A 17,807-nucleotide genomic window follows, 5' to 3' on the forward strand; every position below is an offset into this window, starting at 1 on the left:
TAAGGGCCGCCGTCAAGACGTGCTGGACGCTCGGACCCACCAGTTCCAGGTTGGGTGAGAATGGGAGCGACTTGCGCACGCACCCACGCTGCAGCCTGTGAGGCAAATGCAGAGACCCCAACCTTCTTTAGGGCAGGCTCCATGGAAACTACCAGTCCCAGCATGCAGCGCGGCCCAAGAGGATGAGAATGGCAGTCAACAAGGTGTCCCGAGACTACAATTCCCAGCATGTATAGCGCGGGAGGCCACAACTCCCAACATGCTACGCGCCGCCTCACAGATGGGTAGCGATTTCTTCCCTGTGCATCCTGTTTGCTTCAGTAAGGGCATTTGGGGGCCAGTATTTCCGGGTTGTACGGTGGCCTGTGGGGGCCATATTGCACGGTAAGGAGTGCGTTGCTGCGCCTGCGCTGTACGGCTGTCTCCATGGTGGTGCCTGCGAGAGCCAAGACGAGGTTGAGTAGACTCGTTCTGAATTTTCTCTCCGCTTCCCTGACTCCCCTGCAGGGTTCGCGGCAGCCGAGGCGGGAGGAGCCGCGCCCAGTCTGCCCTCCCCACCGCCCCCGCGCGCGGGCGTTCTGGCTCCCAGCGCTGCCATGGGGCTGTGGGGCGGCGCCGCGGAGGAGGGGGGCAGCCCCCCCGGGGCTATTGTTCTGAGGGGGCAACATGGCGGGGGCCCGGCTCTGCCCCCGGGAGGTCCTGGCAGGGCGGCCGCCCGCGCTGCCCGGCGTGAGGCGAGGTAGAGCCGCTACCCTGCCCTCGGCCCCGCACTGGGGGATGAACAACGGAGTCCTGGCTGGACGCGGCCCGCAGCCCCTCAGCGTGGGGACGGACGGACGGACGGGGCTGGGAGAGGGGTCGTTAGGACAGGACCCGCTGCCTGTCAGGGAGGGGTGAGGGGGCGGGGCTGGGCAGGACCTGCTGTGCCCCCTGGAGTCAGGACCTGACCTACTGTACCCCTTGTGGGGGGTACGAGATTAAGGGTTCAGGTTAAGACCCATGGGGAGATGGAAGAGTGGGTATCAAGCCTAGATCCCACTGCCTTCTTCCTTTTGAAGCGGAAGGCTTTTGCTGTGTGTATCAATGAGACGTTTACAGGCCCATTCATCGTTGTTTGACATTTCCCTCTTCAATTTGTGTCGGTAGAGTTGGTGACACAGCCCCTGGGATGAGTGCATAGAAACAGGTATGCACACATCCTGTACAATTCTCTAGGAAAAAGAAAAGGAGTCCTTGTGGCACCTTAGAGACTAACAAATTTATTTGAGCACGCTTGGGGGTCGAGTTATGTGACCCCCGAGCATGCTCAGATAAATTTGTTAGTCCCTAAGGTGCCACAAGGACTCCTTTTCTTTTTGCGAAAACACGGCTGCTACTCTAAAATTCTCTGGGAGATACTGATTTACTGGTGTATACTTGGGTATGTTTCATGTACTTGTTCACTGTTGATGATATACTGATGTAATTTGGTGAACCTTAATGTTCATGTAACAACATCTAAAAATAAAGTTTTATTAAAAATCAAATTTGGTGGATTTTAAAAAATACTGTAATTATAAGTGAATTCAGTATGTTGGAAAAAGATGTTTGGCTGGATACCTTGCATTTGTTTGATTCCTTTTGCAGCTTGTTAACGGTTAGTTATGGCCTCGCTATAAGTCAGTAGCTGTGTCTGTCTATGATGTGTGATGGTTCTGTGGGTAAACTGATGGAGAAGGAAGGGTTGTCTTGGTGTTTTAAATTAGTAAGAGATGCTTTCTTCAGAAATACATATTTAAAAAAGTGGCGTCTTGCCAGTGTAATTGATGTAAATGCTTTTTTATTATTTTATATCTGTAATTTGTACACCTAGTTAATGATTGCAGAAAGACACTAAGCAATGGCTTTTCCACAATTATTTTTAAAAGCCTACTGAATAATTACTATCATTTATAGGAATAACATGAAAGGCACTATATAAGTTGGTCAGCAGTTACTGAGTCTTTCTTAGCTCCCTTCATGACAAAGATTAAGAAAATTTTTGTTATATGTTACAAATATGTGTGTGGCCAATGTAACTCATTTTCATTGAGAAGGCCATGACACTTGAATATGCTCAATTACTTTACTGTCACTTGTGCCTATTAGTAATGATTTAGTTGATGTAGAAATGTCTCATAAAACACACTTCTTTTGCGGGGGGCATTTAATTGCATCGAGGCTGTGTCACTGTCTCAAACTGTTTCTTCTAACTCAGCACTATTTTCCTGGAAAACTGGGGACAATATTGCTATTGATTCCTTGAGTATGACATAACTAGGGCCCTACCAAATTCATGGTCCATTTTGGTCAATTTCCTGGTCATAGGATTCTAAAAATCATAAATTTCATGATTTCAGTTATTTAAATCTGAAATTTTACGGTGTTGTAACTGTAGGGCATCCTGACCCAAAAAGGAGTTGAGGGTGAGGGGTGGGGAAGTTGCGATATTGCTCCCCTTGCTTCTGCGCTGCTGAGAGCGGCGACTACTGACCAGGAGCCCAGCTCTGAAGGTAGAGCTGCCACCAGCAGCAGTGCAGAAGTAAAGATGGCATAGTATGGTCCTGCCACCCTTACTTCTGTGCTCCTTTCCTGCAGAGCTGGGCCCTTAATCAGTAGCTGCCACTGTCTGGCCACGCAGCTCTGAAGGCAGCAGAAAGAGTGGCATGGTATGGTATTGCCACTCTTACTACTGCGCTGCTGCTGGCAGGGCACTGCCTTCAGAGCTGGGGCCTGGCCAACACTGTTGCTCTCCGGCTCCCCAGCTCTGAAGTAAGCACAGAAGTAAGGGTGGCAAAACCATGACCCCCCGCCCAATAACCTAGTGACCCCCCCCCCCGCGACTCCCTTTTCAGTCTGGACCCCAAATTGAGACCCCAAGTTGAGAAACACTGATCTCCCCCCGTGAAATCTGTAAAGTATAGGGTAAAAACAGGCAAAAGACCAGATTTTCGTGGCTGTGAATTTGATAGGGCCCTAGACATAACTAACTTTAAAACTTTTTTTTCTATCGTAAGATGGAAATAAGATCAGCAGCAAGGTATTTACTCATCATAACTTCTCTTATTGGAAATATGAAATTGCACACATCAAATTTGATTGTACCTTTGTTTGAAACTCCAAGGTTCAGATTTCAAGAAGTCTTTGTATTTTTCCTGATCCCCTTTTGTTTTTTCAGTGTATGCTTCTTGTGCAAAGCATGCTTATCTGCCAGAGCAGTGGAATAACCTGTCCCTTTTGCAGCTTAGTTTTCTTCTCTAACTACAATACTGTAGTCATGAGAATAATTAGAAGTTCAGTTCTAAATCTTAGTGCTCCAATCTGCATTTAGGGACTACTCTTTCCCTGCCTTGAGTAGGAGGCCTCACAATAATAGATCTATGGAAAAGAGAAGCAAGGCTTGGTAAGAGAACTTAAAGTCACTTCAATCTGGAACTGCTACTCATTGGGAACCACTGCTTGTTATGTCCAGGTTACTGTTTCTATTAATTGATACCTAAAAATGTCATAAATTTCTAAAATGTTGGAAGAAAGAAAATACACAAAATAAATGATAAAATATTCTGGGTGAAAAAAATTAATAAACCCATCATAAAATTTTAGAAAATAGTGCTCTGACTAGAGTAAGAGCTTCTTATAAGTCCCTCTCTAGAGTTTGGTGTCCTACGCAAAATAAGTTAGTTGGCAAGAACATATAGTACATAACTAAAAGAACCACTGCTACTGGTGACCATAGTCTCATCAGAGTAATAAAGGACTGAATGGGCATTGTCTCTGTCTACCGTAGGCTTTTTTTCTTCGTCACTAACAATTCTCATCAAAGCTACAGTGGTTCAGCTCCACTGTCAACTGGGAGAAGTAGCATACCACTGGATTCCAGGTGGTAGCTATTATTTTAAGTCTCCTGTTGTGTAACCCTTCTCAGAACAGGTATATATTTCTCTGTGTTTAACACCGTCAACACCTTGCCTGTGCTAGCACTTCCACTTGCCAGTGTTTGTGGTAAATTTTAAAATTTCTTCCTGTAGACATAGCCAATGGCTGTAAACTATCCTTTTACCCCTACAAGGTGGAGCTGAGGCCTATTGGCCGGGTAGTGCAAGTGTTTGTGCTGTACCTATCTGACACCTGCAGAGAGCACTGCTTTCAATCCAGCGCTACAGAAACATTAAATTCGTTCATACACACACAGAAAGGCCTATAGAGGAACCAATATGAAAATAGAACTTCATCCTCAACATTTTATATAATTTATAGTATAAAATAAATGTTTCTATTAAATAATCCAGATATATTTTAAAGAATCCAGATATATTTGATAGCTTTATTTCAGATTTGTAAATGTTACATCAAAGGGAGAGGGAGTTATTTGGGTATAGAGGTTGACCCAGGCAAAATCTTCAACATATGTGTAACTGAACTGTCTGATTTGAAGAACATAATAGCAACTATTATTTTGTAATCTATTATTAAATATTTATTTACTCCTAAATGAGATATTAAAATTACATCTGTGGAAAGCCATTTTGCAGACAGTACACTTAATTTTTCTCAAAAGGCTAAATTCTATTGCTTAGACTAAAACATTATTTTACTATTTTTATTAGAGAGATTAATAATACATTTAATACTAATAAAATTCAATTTCCAATTTTTTTCTGTTGCTCTTGACATCCTTAGTATCTGTGACTGAAACTTTCCATATTTGGTCTCAGCCCCAAAAGTGAAATTATTTTGAAAGTTTAAGCTAACGGTGTTTTGGCAGTATGGGAGTGTTGAGGGGGAAAAAATGCTTTCCCTCTGCGATCTGGTTTAAACATGGCAGATATTCGAAATTAGGAGCCTGTCATTTTGTATAGTAATTGAAAATCTTAAAAAATCCAAGTTTGATGAAAATAGGTTAAATAAATTTAAAGATATGTTTGAAGTTGGAATGTTGTTCAAATGCATTGGAAGAATTTATCTCTGAAGGGTGATTCACTTAGCTCCAAAAGCCAGATAGGTCAGGCTTTCCTTTTCCATCCACCTCGTGTGGCTTAGCCAGACGAACTTGTGTGCTCCACAGGCTGAATGTTTCTGTTCAAATAATTTACCAGCTAACCTGATGGAACTTGGAAGCTCTGATGATGAAGGAAATAGAGGCTGAAAGGCAAAGCCAAATAGGTCCACTTACAGCAATTTATCAGCTCCACTGATAAAACTGATGGAATGTGTAAAGCGTGTACAATATGCAAGCTACATAACTGTGGAATACTTTTTCTTATTAAAAGAATATTATTTGAGGAAAAAACCCTGGAAAAAATCAGGATACCAAAATTCAAATTTCTTCTACAAAGATGGCCCTGTTTTATGCCATGTATATTTCATGGTGTGTGATGCACTTTAACATACAGAATGAATTAACTCACCGGGCGTTCTATTGGTCATTGCATAAGATAAAAAGTGCTCAATCCAGGCAAAATTTGGGTCCTGCAGAAAGTGGTAGGTATCACGTCTCTTTGTATGCTTGAATGTTGTGTTCTGGGAAACTGTACTGCTGGAGGTGCCTTCTGTGGAATTAGAGGTACAACTGAAGTTCTAAAAGCCTCTGGCACTTTTTCTGTTCGTCCCACGGTCCTAGCCAAATTACAGTTTGGGTAACTTCATTCTTCCTGCCTAAAAATGCCCCTGGTAAATTAGCAGAATAGATGTTTGCCTTCATTCTGACACGGTTAAGTATTAGTTGTTGCATTTCACTCCAGAGTTAGCAGAATGTCAGAGATGGGTGAAGCAATTCTTGTGTATTCACTGTAAAAAATCCATTAGTGAAAATTTTATAGAGTGCTTTCGTGATCCCTCTGGATGAAAGACATTAATTATATAAATGTATATGGTCACTTTTTGTATAAAACTACATATATGCACAAACAATAGATCAAAATCTGCCAATCTTACTAAAGCAAAACTTTTTGCAGTAAGGGCCTGTCCATGATCCTGTAGAAATCAATTGACATTTTTCTTGGGTGAGAACTGAATAAAGATATGTCAGGTTTTGGCACCTTATGAAATAAGGGCTATATCACAGTCCTATGGAAGTCAATGGGAGGTTTGCCATTGGCCTCAAATGGGATGCGGCTTTGCCTGAATTCATAAGATCTACATTAAAAAATAATAAAAAATAAATGCAGTGACCTATAGGATAAAGTAAAAGTACATCCTGGATGGGAGGCTGAAATAAAGTACTGTGACTTTTCCAGGCTACCCTGTAATGGAAGAAAATGGAGTTGACCATGACGTCAGCATGGAAACATCTAATGACTTACTGGTAGTCAACTGTAATAGTACAGGAGAGTCAGAAACAGATGACCAAGTGTTTCAGGTGAGAGATTAGTTGAGACATCACTGTGTTTGAAGCTGGTTTCTTTCCATCCTCTGTGAAGAGTCTGCAACATAATAATAACCTGTTTACCCTGCACATCAATAAGCAATCTGTTTTTCTCTCATTATTTCACAATGGCTTTACACAGCATATACTACTGCCTTTACATTGATTTCTAATACAGATTAATTTGGAATGAGTGAATGTCTGGCATGATTCTCATCAGTTTGCATTCTGATAGCAAAGCTAGAAAATCACATAAAAACACTTTGTCTTTCAATGTGTGTATTTGTATTAACTTTTTTCATTTTAAAAATTATTGAAAGATTTTCCTTCACTGATGGAAATATCCATTGAAATGAGTGGGAAGCTGTAGGTATTCAGCACTTATGAAAATCAGGCTGTATATATTTGTGCACATTTTGATGTAGGAGTCTAATTTTAGGTACTGAGGTGTGAGAATTTTGGCTGTAGTTATCTATTTCTAATCAAAATGTCTTTAATCCAGACAACATGCATATGTGTTTCTTAGTTAATTCTACAATTTGAAATAATTCTTTTGGCAATGTGATCCTGTATCCTGGCATTCATTGCCATTACTCTAATTTATTTGTAGGCCCCAAGCCACAAATCTTTTGTTTACTGAAAGTACAACAATGGGTACTAGATTTTTCATGTATGTGGCCAGTTTCTGACCTGCATATAGAACTTAGAGACATTTTTCCAGTTATTAGAATTTGTCGTTAACAAACTTTCTGTTGTACCAGTGATTAGGTCATAAAGGTTCAGAAAATAATGAATGTGTGATTACTGGAAGAAGTTAAGCAAATTCCACTCTTCTTTTTTAGGTTGTTCAGATGGCATTAAACCACTCCATCATATGGGTTTCTTACAGGAGAGCTGTCTACTTTGGAGTTTTTATACGTTTTTTCCCTTCAGTCTAGTATTGTTTCTGAGTGCACCCAGATTGCTAATAGTGCAGAAGCTTCCTAGCTTCAGCTGATAGCTGCTAAACGAAAATGGAATGCGTATAACTAGACCAAGTTTGACAGGTTTGGTGAGATCATAAATATAGATTTTAAGAGACATTTACATAGCCCATTGCTTCTTAGTCTTGCCATATGGAGCTTATGCATTGTATTGCTTTTTTGTACTGCCTCCATGCTTTATCTTTGTCAAATTTTATATAAGAATATGCTGTGTCAATTTCTATGTTGTGGTTCTATTCACAGCCAAAAATGAAAGTATTGATTTGAGACTCAAGTAGTATATTTACAGCTTTTTAAGAAATTTGAACTAAAAATGATTAGGGAATTTTAAAATTACTTTTGGAGATTATATTAGCTAATTCCGCGCCCCCCTCCACCCCCCGCTTTCCTTTTATACCTTTGTCCTCCTACTTGGTTTTAAGTCTTCTGGGTGGATCGAGGGATGTTATTTTGAAATGTAACTAGTTTTGGAAGCAAGTCTTGTGTACAAGGAGTTTTGCTTCACCGTAGCAGAGACAGAAAATAATATTTTCATCACGGAAGCAGGAGCTGAAAATAAAATCACTAGCCAATAGACACTTGAACACTTGGGGGGAAAGTTCCCTATGAGAATGAAACGTAGCAAGTAATCTATAAAATATATTTAAATTATTATTTAAAATAGAAATAACAAGTTGATACTAAGATTAAAGTATATTTCACTGTTTTTCTCTGTAAAAGCATCTAACCTGCATGGATTCCAGGGATCCATCATTTGAACAGAATGACTCTCCAGCAGTGTTGCCCATCACAGTGCATGTTTCAGACAATTCATCTGTGTCATCGAATACACCAGTCCAGCTATCCCAGGCTCAACCTCTTTCCACAGAAGAGTTCCATCTGGTAGACCAGAATGGCCAGCCTCTATATGAACTACAGTCACTAGGGGATTCCAGTACACAGATGGTGAGTACATATAAAACCACACATCTGCTGAGCTCACAAAAGAGAAACAATGTTCAGGACAATTGTCCTGAAGTGTTTTAGAGTTTCTGTATAAAAATTTTCCAACTCTGGGAACAAGGTGATGCTTCTCTGAGTGGTTTATTTAGTTCTCAGTTGCCTCTGCTCAGGTCTCCAGATCCTGAGCTAAGCCATTACTGACTTTAATTCATAAAAATCTAATGTGCTTCTATCCTATTCTCAAACTATATAGAAGACCATCTCACAGTGGGAACAGTCCACAATGCTCCCATTCTTCTTTCTCCCCTTTACTGCTTACTCTTTCCTCTTCTTTCTTCTGCTATCATATGAGCCACTTTTGCTGAATGTTGGGAATTATGAACACACTCAGTAGATTATAAACTTTGTAATGATCCCTTACAAGTGACCTTTTGCATGAAGCATATTCCAGTTACATTATGTTCACATTCCAAGCATATTTTTGTTAGGGGGCTATTCCTTCACCCACTTACTTCCCTGGTCCTTCTCGCATGAACAGAGAGCAACAATATCCAAAGTCCAAAGGTGCAAACAATTCGATGTTTATTGGGGTGAATTTCCAGCAAGCATGATTCCAGGTTCCTTCCTTAGTGTCCCCCTTCCCAGCTCTTACACCACAGAGCCTTACACCTGTGTCCTTGTTCCCATTCCTGCCCTTAGCCAAACATGATTCCAGTTTCCCCACCCCCATTCCCTGTTCCCATTTCCCCCACCCACACACCCACCCACTCACTTCCTGATTGACTGCAGGCTATATAGTAAAACTTGAGTTCTGCTTTGCTATACCTTAACCAATCATTTTCCTGAAATTTAAGTAACCAATCCTAACATGTTGTAACATGATTATGTAACCAATTATATCCCACCACCTTAATTAGTTTACACCCAGCAAAATTAATTATACAGCGGACAGGAACAATCACAGAACCAGACAGAGATTATACAGACAAACAATAGCAAAGTGGGAACTATAATGACAAAACGATACAGAAGTGAGGATTTCACATCCGAGCTATTGATAAGTGAGTTCTTGTCAGACAGGATGCTATCAAACTAAGTTTCCTTTTACATTTTCTAGGCACTTCCCTTTCTCTGGAGGCGATAGGCACCATCAGGACAGGATTGTATTCCTAACAGCCCAATAGCACCGTATTTCAATGTGACTAATTTGGAATGTGAGAATGTGACCGGCTGCTTCCCAGCTTATGGCTGCCTCTGCTGCTTAGCCAAAGACCTTAGCTTAAGAACAGGGCCTCAGACTGTCACAGTAAGAGAAGGACCTTACACCGGCAGACAGTGATTTTGATTCTTTGTTTTATACCTCTATAACTAGCCGAGTGATAAGAATACACCTAAATTCTTAAGAGTACAGGCCTGAATATATATATCCTAACAATTTTCATAAAGCATATGGAGTGCAACGTCACACCCTCCTCCCGAACTTACTGCCAGAGACTTGGACACTGTTCATGGCGGAGGCAGTAAATCTAAAATTCCTTTTTTTTGGACAGGGCATTTGCTACCCGTTCTCTTTTCTTCTCCTCCTGAGCATCTTCCTGTGCTTCAATCTTTTTGTCTTTTAAATCCAGCGCTTGCTGGTGTGCAGCCCTTTGTCTGTTTCTGCCTTCATGGCAGCCTTTTTCCGGGAAAATTGCAAATCAATTTTCATTTGTCTTCCCTTGAGACGGTCACTCGATGACCTGGGATACTACAGAGAACAACCCCTCTGCCAGAATAGGCACCCCTCCACTCCTGTCTTGCTGAGTTAGATGCTCCGGTCAGCTTCAGCACAGACCCAGAGGTTAGGCCACACCTCACAGCAGTTCACTGAAACTGAGATCCACTCAGCTCAGGGGCTTCTTAGTTAACAGGGACTTTCCAGCACCCAGTGTTCAGCCTTTCTGGGCAATTTACAACCTGTGCAGTTCTAGCTTCTTCTGATCTTCACTCTTACTTATTTTGCTTACTTTTCTGTCCCTATTTCCCTTACCTGAAATAAGCAAACAGAAAATAACAAACCGGTAACCACTTTGTCTGTTCTCCAGCCAGCTTACTTAAAACTCACTTAAAATCACTACCAGTGTCTCAAAGCAATCAGCTGTGCACAGATCCTGCTCAACTACACCACTGTGACGGGTTTGGTCACAGAGACCCCCTTGGGACTCTTACCTGATGTGCTGAAACTACCTCTGAGCCCATTTTCCACTGCCAGCTGGGACTCCAGAACCCTGCCTTGTTGAGCCAGACACGCTAGTCTGCTGCAACACAGACCCAGGTCTGGTCCACGCCCCCAAAGCTGCAGACTTTTTAGTCAAAAACTGCTCAGCAAGTCACCTATCTCCAGCACCCCGACACCCAGCTCCCAATGGGATCCAGACCCCAAATAAATCCGTTTTACTCTGTATAAAGCTTATACAGGGTGAACTCATAAATTGTCCGCCCTCTATAACACTGATAGAGAGATGCACAGCTGCTTGCTCCCCCAGGTATTAGTCACTAACTCTGGGTTCAGTAAGAAGCAAAAGTGATTTTATGAAATATAAAATGTAGGATTTAAGTGGTTCCAAGTAATAACGGACAGAATGAAGTAAGTTACCAAGTTAACTAAAATGGAACACGCAGGTCTAAGCCTAATACGTTAAGGAACTGATTATAGATAAAATCTCACTCTCAGAGATGTTCCAATAAGCTTCTTTCACAGACTAGTCTCCTTTCTAGTCTTGGCCCAGTCTTTTTCCAGGTACAGTCCTTGTTCCAGCTCAGGTGGTAGCTAGGGGATTTCTCATGACTGCAGCCCCCTTTGTTCTGTTCCACCCCCTTATATACCTTTGGCACAAGGCAGGAATCTTTTATCTCTTTGGGTCCCCACCCCTCCTTCTAAATGGAAAAGCACCAGGTTTAAGATGGATTCCAGTAACAGGTGACATGGTCACATGTCCTGTGAGACCCCAAGCCTTCATTCTACCTGGCCTAACTCACAGGAAGGCTTGCAAGTAAACAGAGCCATCTACAGTCAATTGTCCTAGTTAATGGGAGCCATCAAGATTCTAAACCACCATTAACGGCCCACACTTTGCATAATAAAATAGGACTCCGAGTTATATTTCATATTTCTAGTTTCAGATACAAGAATAATAAATTCATGTAAATAGGATGAACACACTCAGTAGATTATAAGCTTTGTAATGATAAGCTTCCTTACAATGTAAGCTTCCTTACAAGAGACCTTTTGCATGAAGCATATTCCAGTTACATTATATTTCACACTTATTACCATATTTTCATAAAATCATATAGAGTGCAACGTCACATATGGCATCAGCGGTAAGTCAGCCAATGATATTCTTCCTCTTCCTTTCTCCCCTGATTAATTTGCATATAACAATGCCTCACAGGTCTTACATTTTCTCTTTTTTTAAAGTTAAAAAAAAAACCATTGATCCAAAGTTTTTTGCTGGCATATACTGTAGATCTACAGAAAATTACAATTAAAAAGACACCTCACTCATCCAAATTGTGTGTGTGTGTGTGTTTTTTTAAAAAAGCCAGACACCAACCCAAAAAAAAGTTAGAAATAGAAGATGAATATTTATTAGGTAGGGCTTACCTTTTTCCACAGGCTAAAACTATTTATTACCTCAGAGACTATCTACCATAAAGAAAATAATTTGGTTTGCCAGGTTTCATGAAGAATGTCCTGAAACTTCTCTAATTCCAGCTCGTCCATAATACGTCATATCAGTATACAGCAGTTTTATAAGACTATAGATTTGAGGAAATTGATATTTTTTTAATTATTATACATGACTATAGCTTTAATTTACAGAAACAGCCATGATTTTCTGTTTCGGATAGTGAATACACTTTTTAAAAATCCTTTTCAATAGAGCTGGTAGCAGCGTTCAAAGTTTCAAACAAGGCTGTTTGGATGTCAGCACAAAATCACAATTGCTTCTCTCTACTTTTAGCTTAATAAATGTTAAGTTTTTAAAAGGTTTTGAGCAGTTAGAAATCATTGACACATATTTTCGAATGTTAAAGTGGACTGTCTTCCATCATAAACCCTCAAATTTCTCATACAGTAAAATCAAATTACTCTTCAAATGTAAAACAATTTCAAAGGTAGTTATTATTCTGGTAGTAACCAAAACATGCTAATGACACTGAAAACCGGTTAACCAGATCATGCTATATAATAAGTATTACAAAGTATTTTTAATTCTTATTTTAATAGATGATTGTTGCCAGCCAGTCAGAACATGGACCGGTGCTACATGTAATTCCTTCGACCCAGCCAGGAATGGCACAAGTGATTATTCCTCAAGGACAACTTCTGGATGTCACCAGCACGCAGGGTGAGTTTTACCTGTGGGACTTGAGGATTGTCTGTTCTTGTGGCCAAAAACATATCAAATGATCCATCTTTATGAATTCTTTATTTCCCCTTTCCTTCAATTAATATTGTAGATATAATAATAAATATTTGCATTTACAGCACTTTTCATCTGAATATCACCATGCACTTTACAAACATTTAAGTTGGGACAAGATCCTTGTGAAATAAGTATTACATCATATGCCCATTTGAGATGTAGTATGGGTAAATTCTGCCCTGATTTACATCCCATGCCATCTCATTAATTTCGGTGGGGATTCGCAGAATATTTACCAAGAGAGAATAAGTGATTGCTCGGGTTTCTACAGTCAGTCAGTGGTAGAGCCAAAATAGATTCCATGTCTCTTTCACTTTCCTCAGGTACATTGTATGTCACCAAGTTTCCGTATTCCTGGCTATCTATGCAGTTAGGGGCTTCTGCTCCTTCTCTGAAGGAACAAGTATCTGTGGTCCACATATAAGGTTCGCTTCAAGGTCCATTTTAGTAAATGGAAAGTCTCCTTTAACTTCAGAGGGCTTTGGGTCAGTCCCATAATTCTAAAAAAATCTGTGAAAAATCAGTGAGGAACCCCAGACTTGGTAACAATAAAATACCTGGAGGCACCCTCAGCATCATTCCCACAAGAATAAGCAGATGAAGTTGCCAATAGTGAAATAGCTTTGGGGGCACAATGACTTTTTTTAGTCAAGGTTTTGGAATATTATTTCCTGTGCGTTTTTTCTTCTCTTGGCAGTACTATTTGAAGGAGTTGTCTGCTGCCAATGAGTCTGTCTCGATAGCCCTGGATATGAAATTATCTGCATTTTACTAGTTTTAGTAATTTTATAATTAATAATATGGGGCTTTTCATCAGTAGATCTCAAAGCATTTCACAGAAACCATGGCAAGGAGGGAGGTCAGTGCTATTATCCCCATTTCGCAGAGGAGGAATGCAGAGCACTGAGAGGCCAAATGACTTGCCCAGTGTCTCACAGAGAATCTGTGGTGGAGCAGGAAATTGAACGCACATCTCCAAGTTCCATGCTGATACCCGAACCACTGTTTCAGCCTTCCTCTGTGCATGCAAATACTCGGAGAGCCTCCCATCCTAACTTTAACACTGTACATCAACAAATTTATATGAATTTTTTGTTGAATAGGTAGCAGTCTATGAGAACAGTACATTTCAATTACAGTACATAAAATTGATTTTGACTTTTTTTAAAATAGCTGTACATTTGAAAAGTGACTTTCACTGGAGTCTCAACTTTCAAGAAACTTTCCTATGGCAGATCTTTTTAAAAAAATTTTCACTAGCCTACCCCTCAACCATTATTTTAAAAACAAAGAAACCTTCAGAAGCTGGATTCCTTCCTGCTGTTAATAAAATCCTGAGTATCTTGGGGCTTGGTGGTGTGTTCTTTATTTTGTTTGTTTTTTGCAACATAGTCTGCTAGGACAGAGAAAAGCAGTACATAATTACATTTTGGGAGTTTTCAAAAATGCAGTATTTTCTTTTAATTTTAAAAGGATTTTATGATGTTTCCAAATTGAGACTTTTGGGATGTTACACTTAAAAATGTGTAACATCTACTTTAATTCTTTCTAATGGGAAAAAAGTATTTAATGTTTGTGCTGAGTCAGACAAATCTGACTGCTTGGTCTGTAAGCAGGTACTGCCAGTTTGAAGTTGTTCCATTGTTTAAATTTATAAAAGTAAGGTAACACATTTCAAAGCAGTAAATGATGCCAAAAGTGATGTTTAGACATTATGGGCCTGATCCAAAGACCAGTGAAGACAATGGAAATTTAAAAAAAAATCTACTCTGAAGCCATATACGCTGAGTACTTAGGGTACTCTGAAGAAAAAATAGTGTTTTGCCATTGATTTCATGGAGCCAGGAGGATTTCACCCTTGATATATCAAGAATACATTTTAAGCACACACTAAGGTGCAACGAAACACACCATTGCATGTACAAATAAGCTTGCTGTTTTCTTAAGAACAATTTAGGCACCTAATGGAATTTCAAAAATTTGATTGTTTGCTTGTAAGTTTAGCTGAACACAAGGCTTTGTCTGTTTGTCCCAAAATTCAGAGACACGTTCTGCTGCTCAGAATTTCATTAAGAGATACTCATTAACAAACATTCACAGGCCTTTCTATGTGAATGATTTCTGTACCACATAACTTCTACCAACAGTTTTTCTTCATTCTCAGACAAACACTGATTTAATTACATTCACGTTTTTTCTTCACATTTTCCTTTAACTGCAGACAAGTTGGAAGTGTCTCAATCTAGGAATATTTGCTGTGTGTGCAAACTGCTGTTAGTAGATCAAATGTAGATGAAACGTTTATCCTATTTACTGAATAACCATTACATTTTTCAGTAAAGAAAGATGGACTTGGATTATACTTCAAGAATTTGATTCTCACTATTGATACTGAGTCTCTCTGTGGTCTTGGACTATTACCTTTTCTGTTTCAATTTCCCTAGCTGTATAACATGGGTAGTAATAAAAACTTACTTCACTAGGAATGTAAGAATTAATTTGTGGTAATATGTTATTTTGAAGATTAAAAGAACTATATAGGTCATAAGTATGATCTTGGGCATGGTTTGGGGGGCCGAGGGGCTTGGTCCCCATCAAACTGCAAGCCTCAGGCAGGTGCAAAATTTGCCCCTCCCCCATGTGCAGCCTCGTTGGCCTGGCTGGAGCTGCCCCCCAAAATATAGAAGTCAAACTAGGCCTATGGGTATGATCAGTTTCACATGCAAATACATCAGTTAGGATTAGAGAGACAAGGTGCGTGAGGTAATGTCTTTTATTGGACCAACTTCTTTCGGTGAAAGAGACACCAACAGAAGTTGGTCCAATAAAAGATATTACCTCACGCATCTTGTCTTTCTAATATCTTGGGACTCACACAGCTACAACTGCAATGCATACATCAATTAGGGTTAGTCATTTACTGTATGTTGAAGATGTTCTTGTATGATTAGATGGAATAATCTGAGGCATGGGCCTACCCATTTGTTTGCTTCTGATTAGGTGTGAAACAGATTTTAGTGTCTTAAACCTCCCTTGTTGAAAACATTAAAGCAAATAGATGTGTAATTTGCAGCCGACAGGGTTAGACTTGCAACTATGATATAGATTTTTGAAAATGTAGGACAGATTAATTTACAAGTTATTGTAATTATTTGTTGAATCACGTAGGGATTTATCTGCTATAGTGGAGTTACAAAGACGAAACAGTATAACATCAATGATATATTTGCATGCATATTCCTACATTTTATAAATCATCACTATTCGATCATAATTATTTAATTTTTCTATAATCTCCCATCCACTGCATTCCTTTATTTCATGTGCAAAAATGCTTACTTTTCCAACAGATCACAATAAATCATAACTTGTCATTTCCCCGTTCTTTGTGCAGTTATTAAACAGGAGGGTGGTGTGGTTTTTTTCCCCCCAAAGGTGTTTCAGAAGAGAAACGCAGTGACGGGAACTTGCAGACAGTAGCAGTGGCTGCTATTGCAGACAGTACAAGTAGTTACATACTTCATCCCCAAGCATCTCTCACAGTGTCCAAAAAGACAACAAGCAGGTAGGTGAGAAGGTAAAGAGCCGTCAAATATCACTTAGCACCACAGACACATACAATTAGTCATATCATCAATTTCAGTTCATTTTTGTAATTGTTATTACAAAATTGTTATGGAAGTCTCCACAAGTGATTACAGTCTGTAAATACTATTGAACGACATATTGTAGGCTGCAGTATATTATGCAGGGAACAGCTGTAGATGTGCCACAGCCAGGGGAAGAGGGGTAAAATATCTAAATTCCAGAGAGTGTGGGATGTATTCTGATTTCATCTTGGTGTACATTTAGAATAATTCCATTTAAATAATTGAAGTTACTCCAGATTAATACTGGTGTAAATGAGATCTGAAAGTGACTCAGTGAGCATAGGGAAATTGTGAAGCTGAGTAGAGTTTCTTGTATTTGCACTGTGGGAGGAGGGCTGTTTATTAGGAATTATAGGCCAAAGAGAAGAGCTGAATCTTAAAATGGAATTTGAAAGACTTCAGAGTCAGTTAGGCACAGAGAGGCTGTTGGTGTCAATGCCTATTCAGTTGATTGCCTATTTGATAATTTGATTGCCAATTTCAGTTGATTGCCTATTCAGTTGATAGCCAATTGCCTATTTCAGTTGATGTTCAGGGGGAAAACTCCTTGGGCTTCTTCTGAGAACTCTGTGTAGAAATCTTTGCTAACAGAGTTTTCCTATAGGTGACCTTTGAAAAGTATATTAATGCAGCACAATTTTTCTTAAAATTAGAAATAAGCTACTTTCTCACTTATTTTGTTTTATATCCTTTTGGTTCCAATATGGCAGTACACTATGTCTCTTGTGCTTTCAGTTGAGAATAAATTAGGATTCCTTTTCATATAATTAATTTTGATTTTAAAAAGAGAAAATCTTCACAAATTCTAATTTTGACTTTTTCTTTCGTGTGTGCCCTCTTTGGTGAGCCTGCCTTCTTGCGTTAGGATTTGGTGGAAAAGAAAACGTTAGGTCATTATTATACCCTTGGCACTGCAGCATAATGTTGTTTTGCAAACTGACTGTATTGAAGATGGCTCTAAAATGTAGTAAAAATGTTTTGTGAATAGATATTTGAATGTAAGTTTTTTGGAGATGTTGTGAAGGAAAATAAATGTCCTGAAAGCCAAACATATATGTAGCTGGATTTTAGGGCTCTTTGTGTTGGCAGTAGGTGATTTACTGGGGTCTTGGAATTCTTGGAATGGTAGACAGATCCTGATGGATTTAGGGAGTTAGATACAAAATGTGACCCTTTGGGTGGGGATCCCATGATGCTCACATGAAGCACTTTTTGGTAGCTGTTTTCAATAATTTAAGAATTGTTATATTTGAAAACAAGTAACATTTAACATGTATTTCATGTCAGTGTCGGCTCCAGAATTCTACCATTGACTTCCTTGTATACTGGAATCTTTAACAAACTCCACCAGTCTCTTTTAAGAGTGTTCTAGCTGTGA

The 17,807-nt window shown here is 39.6% G+C and overlaps 1 protein-coding gene and 1 long non-coding RNA gene across 2 annotated transcripts in view; one reads left to right on the plus strand and one right to left on the minus strand.

The window, feature by feature from the left end:
* Nucleotides 1–392: 392 nt before the first annotated feature.
* CARF (calcium responsive transcription factor) overlaps nucleotides 393–17,807 on the plus strand; it is a 49,541-nt gene continuing 32,126 nt past the window's right edge. The window contains exons 1-5 of the mRNA XM_084643184.1: nucleotides 393–455; nucleotides 6,255–6,376; nucleotides 8,086–8,310; nucleotides 12,581–12,701; nucleotides 16,215–16,344. Coding sequence (XP_084499310.1) covers nucleotides 6,266–6,376; nucleotides 8,086–8,310; nucleotides 12,581–12,701; nucleotides 16,215–16,344 — 587 coding nt within the window. The 5' untranslated portion in view covers nucleotides 393–455; nucleotides 6,255–6,265. The remainder of the gene's footprint in view (nucleotides 456–6,254; nucleotides 6,377–8,085; nucleotides 8,311–12,580; nucleotides 12,702–16,214; nucleotides 16,345–17,807) is intronic.
* LOC311528319 lies at nucleotides 4,672–8,184 on the minus strand. Its single transcript, XR_014713566.1, has 3 exons — nucleotides 8,094–8,184; nucleotides 6,321–6,440; nucleotides 4,672–5,805 (listed from the first exon to the last, which is right to left on the minus strand). It is a non-coding gene; the product is annotated as an uncharacterized lncRNA (long non-coding RNA).

This window comes from Lepidochelys olivacea, assembly GCF_965140295.1.
Source record: "Lepidochelys olivacea isolate rLepOli2 genome assembly, chromosome: 11".
In the NCBI taxonomy this organism is placed as follows: Eukaryota; Metazoa; Chordata; order Testudines; family Cheloniidae; genus Lepidochelys; species Lepidochelys olivacea.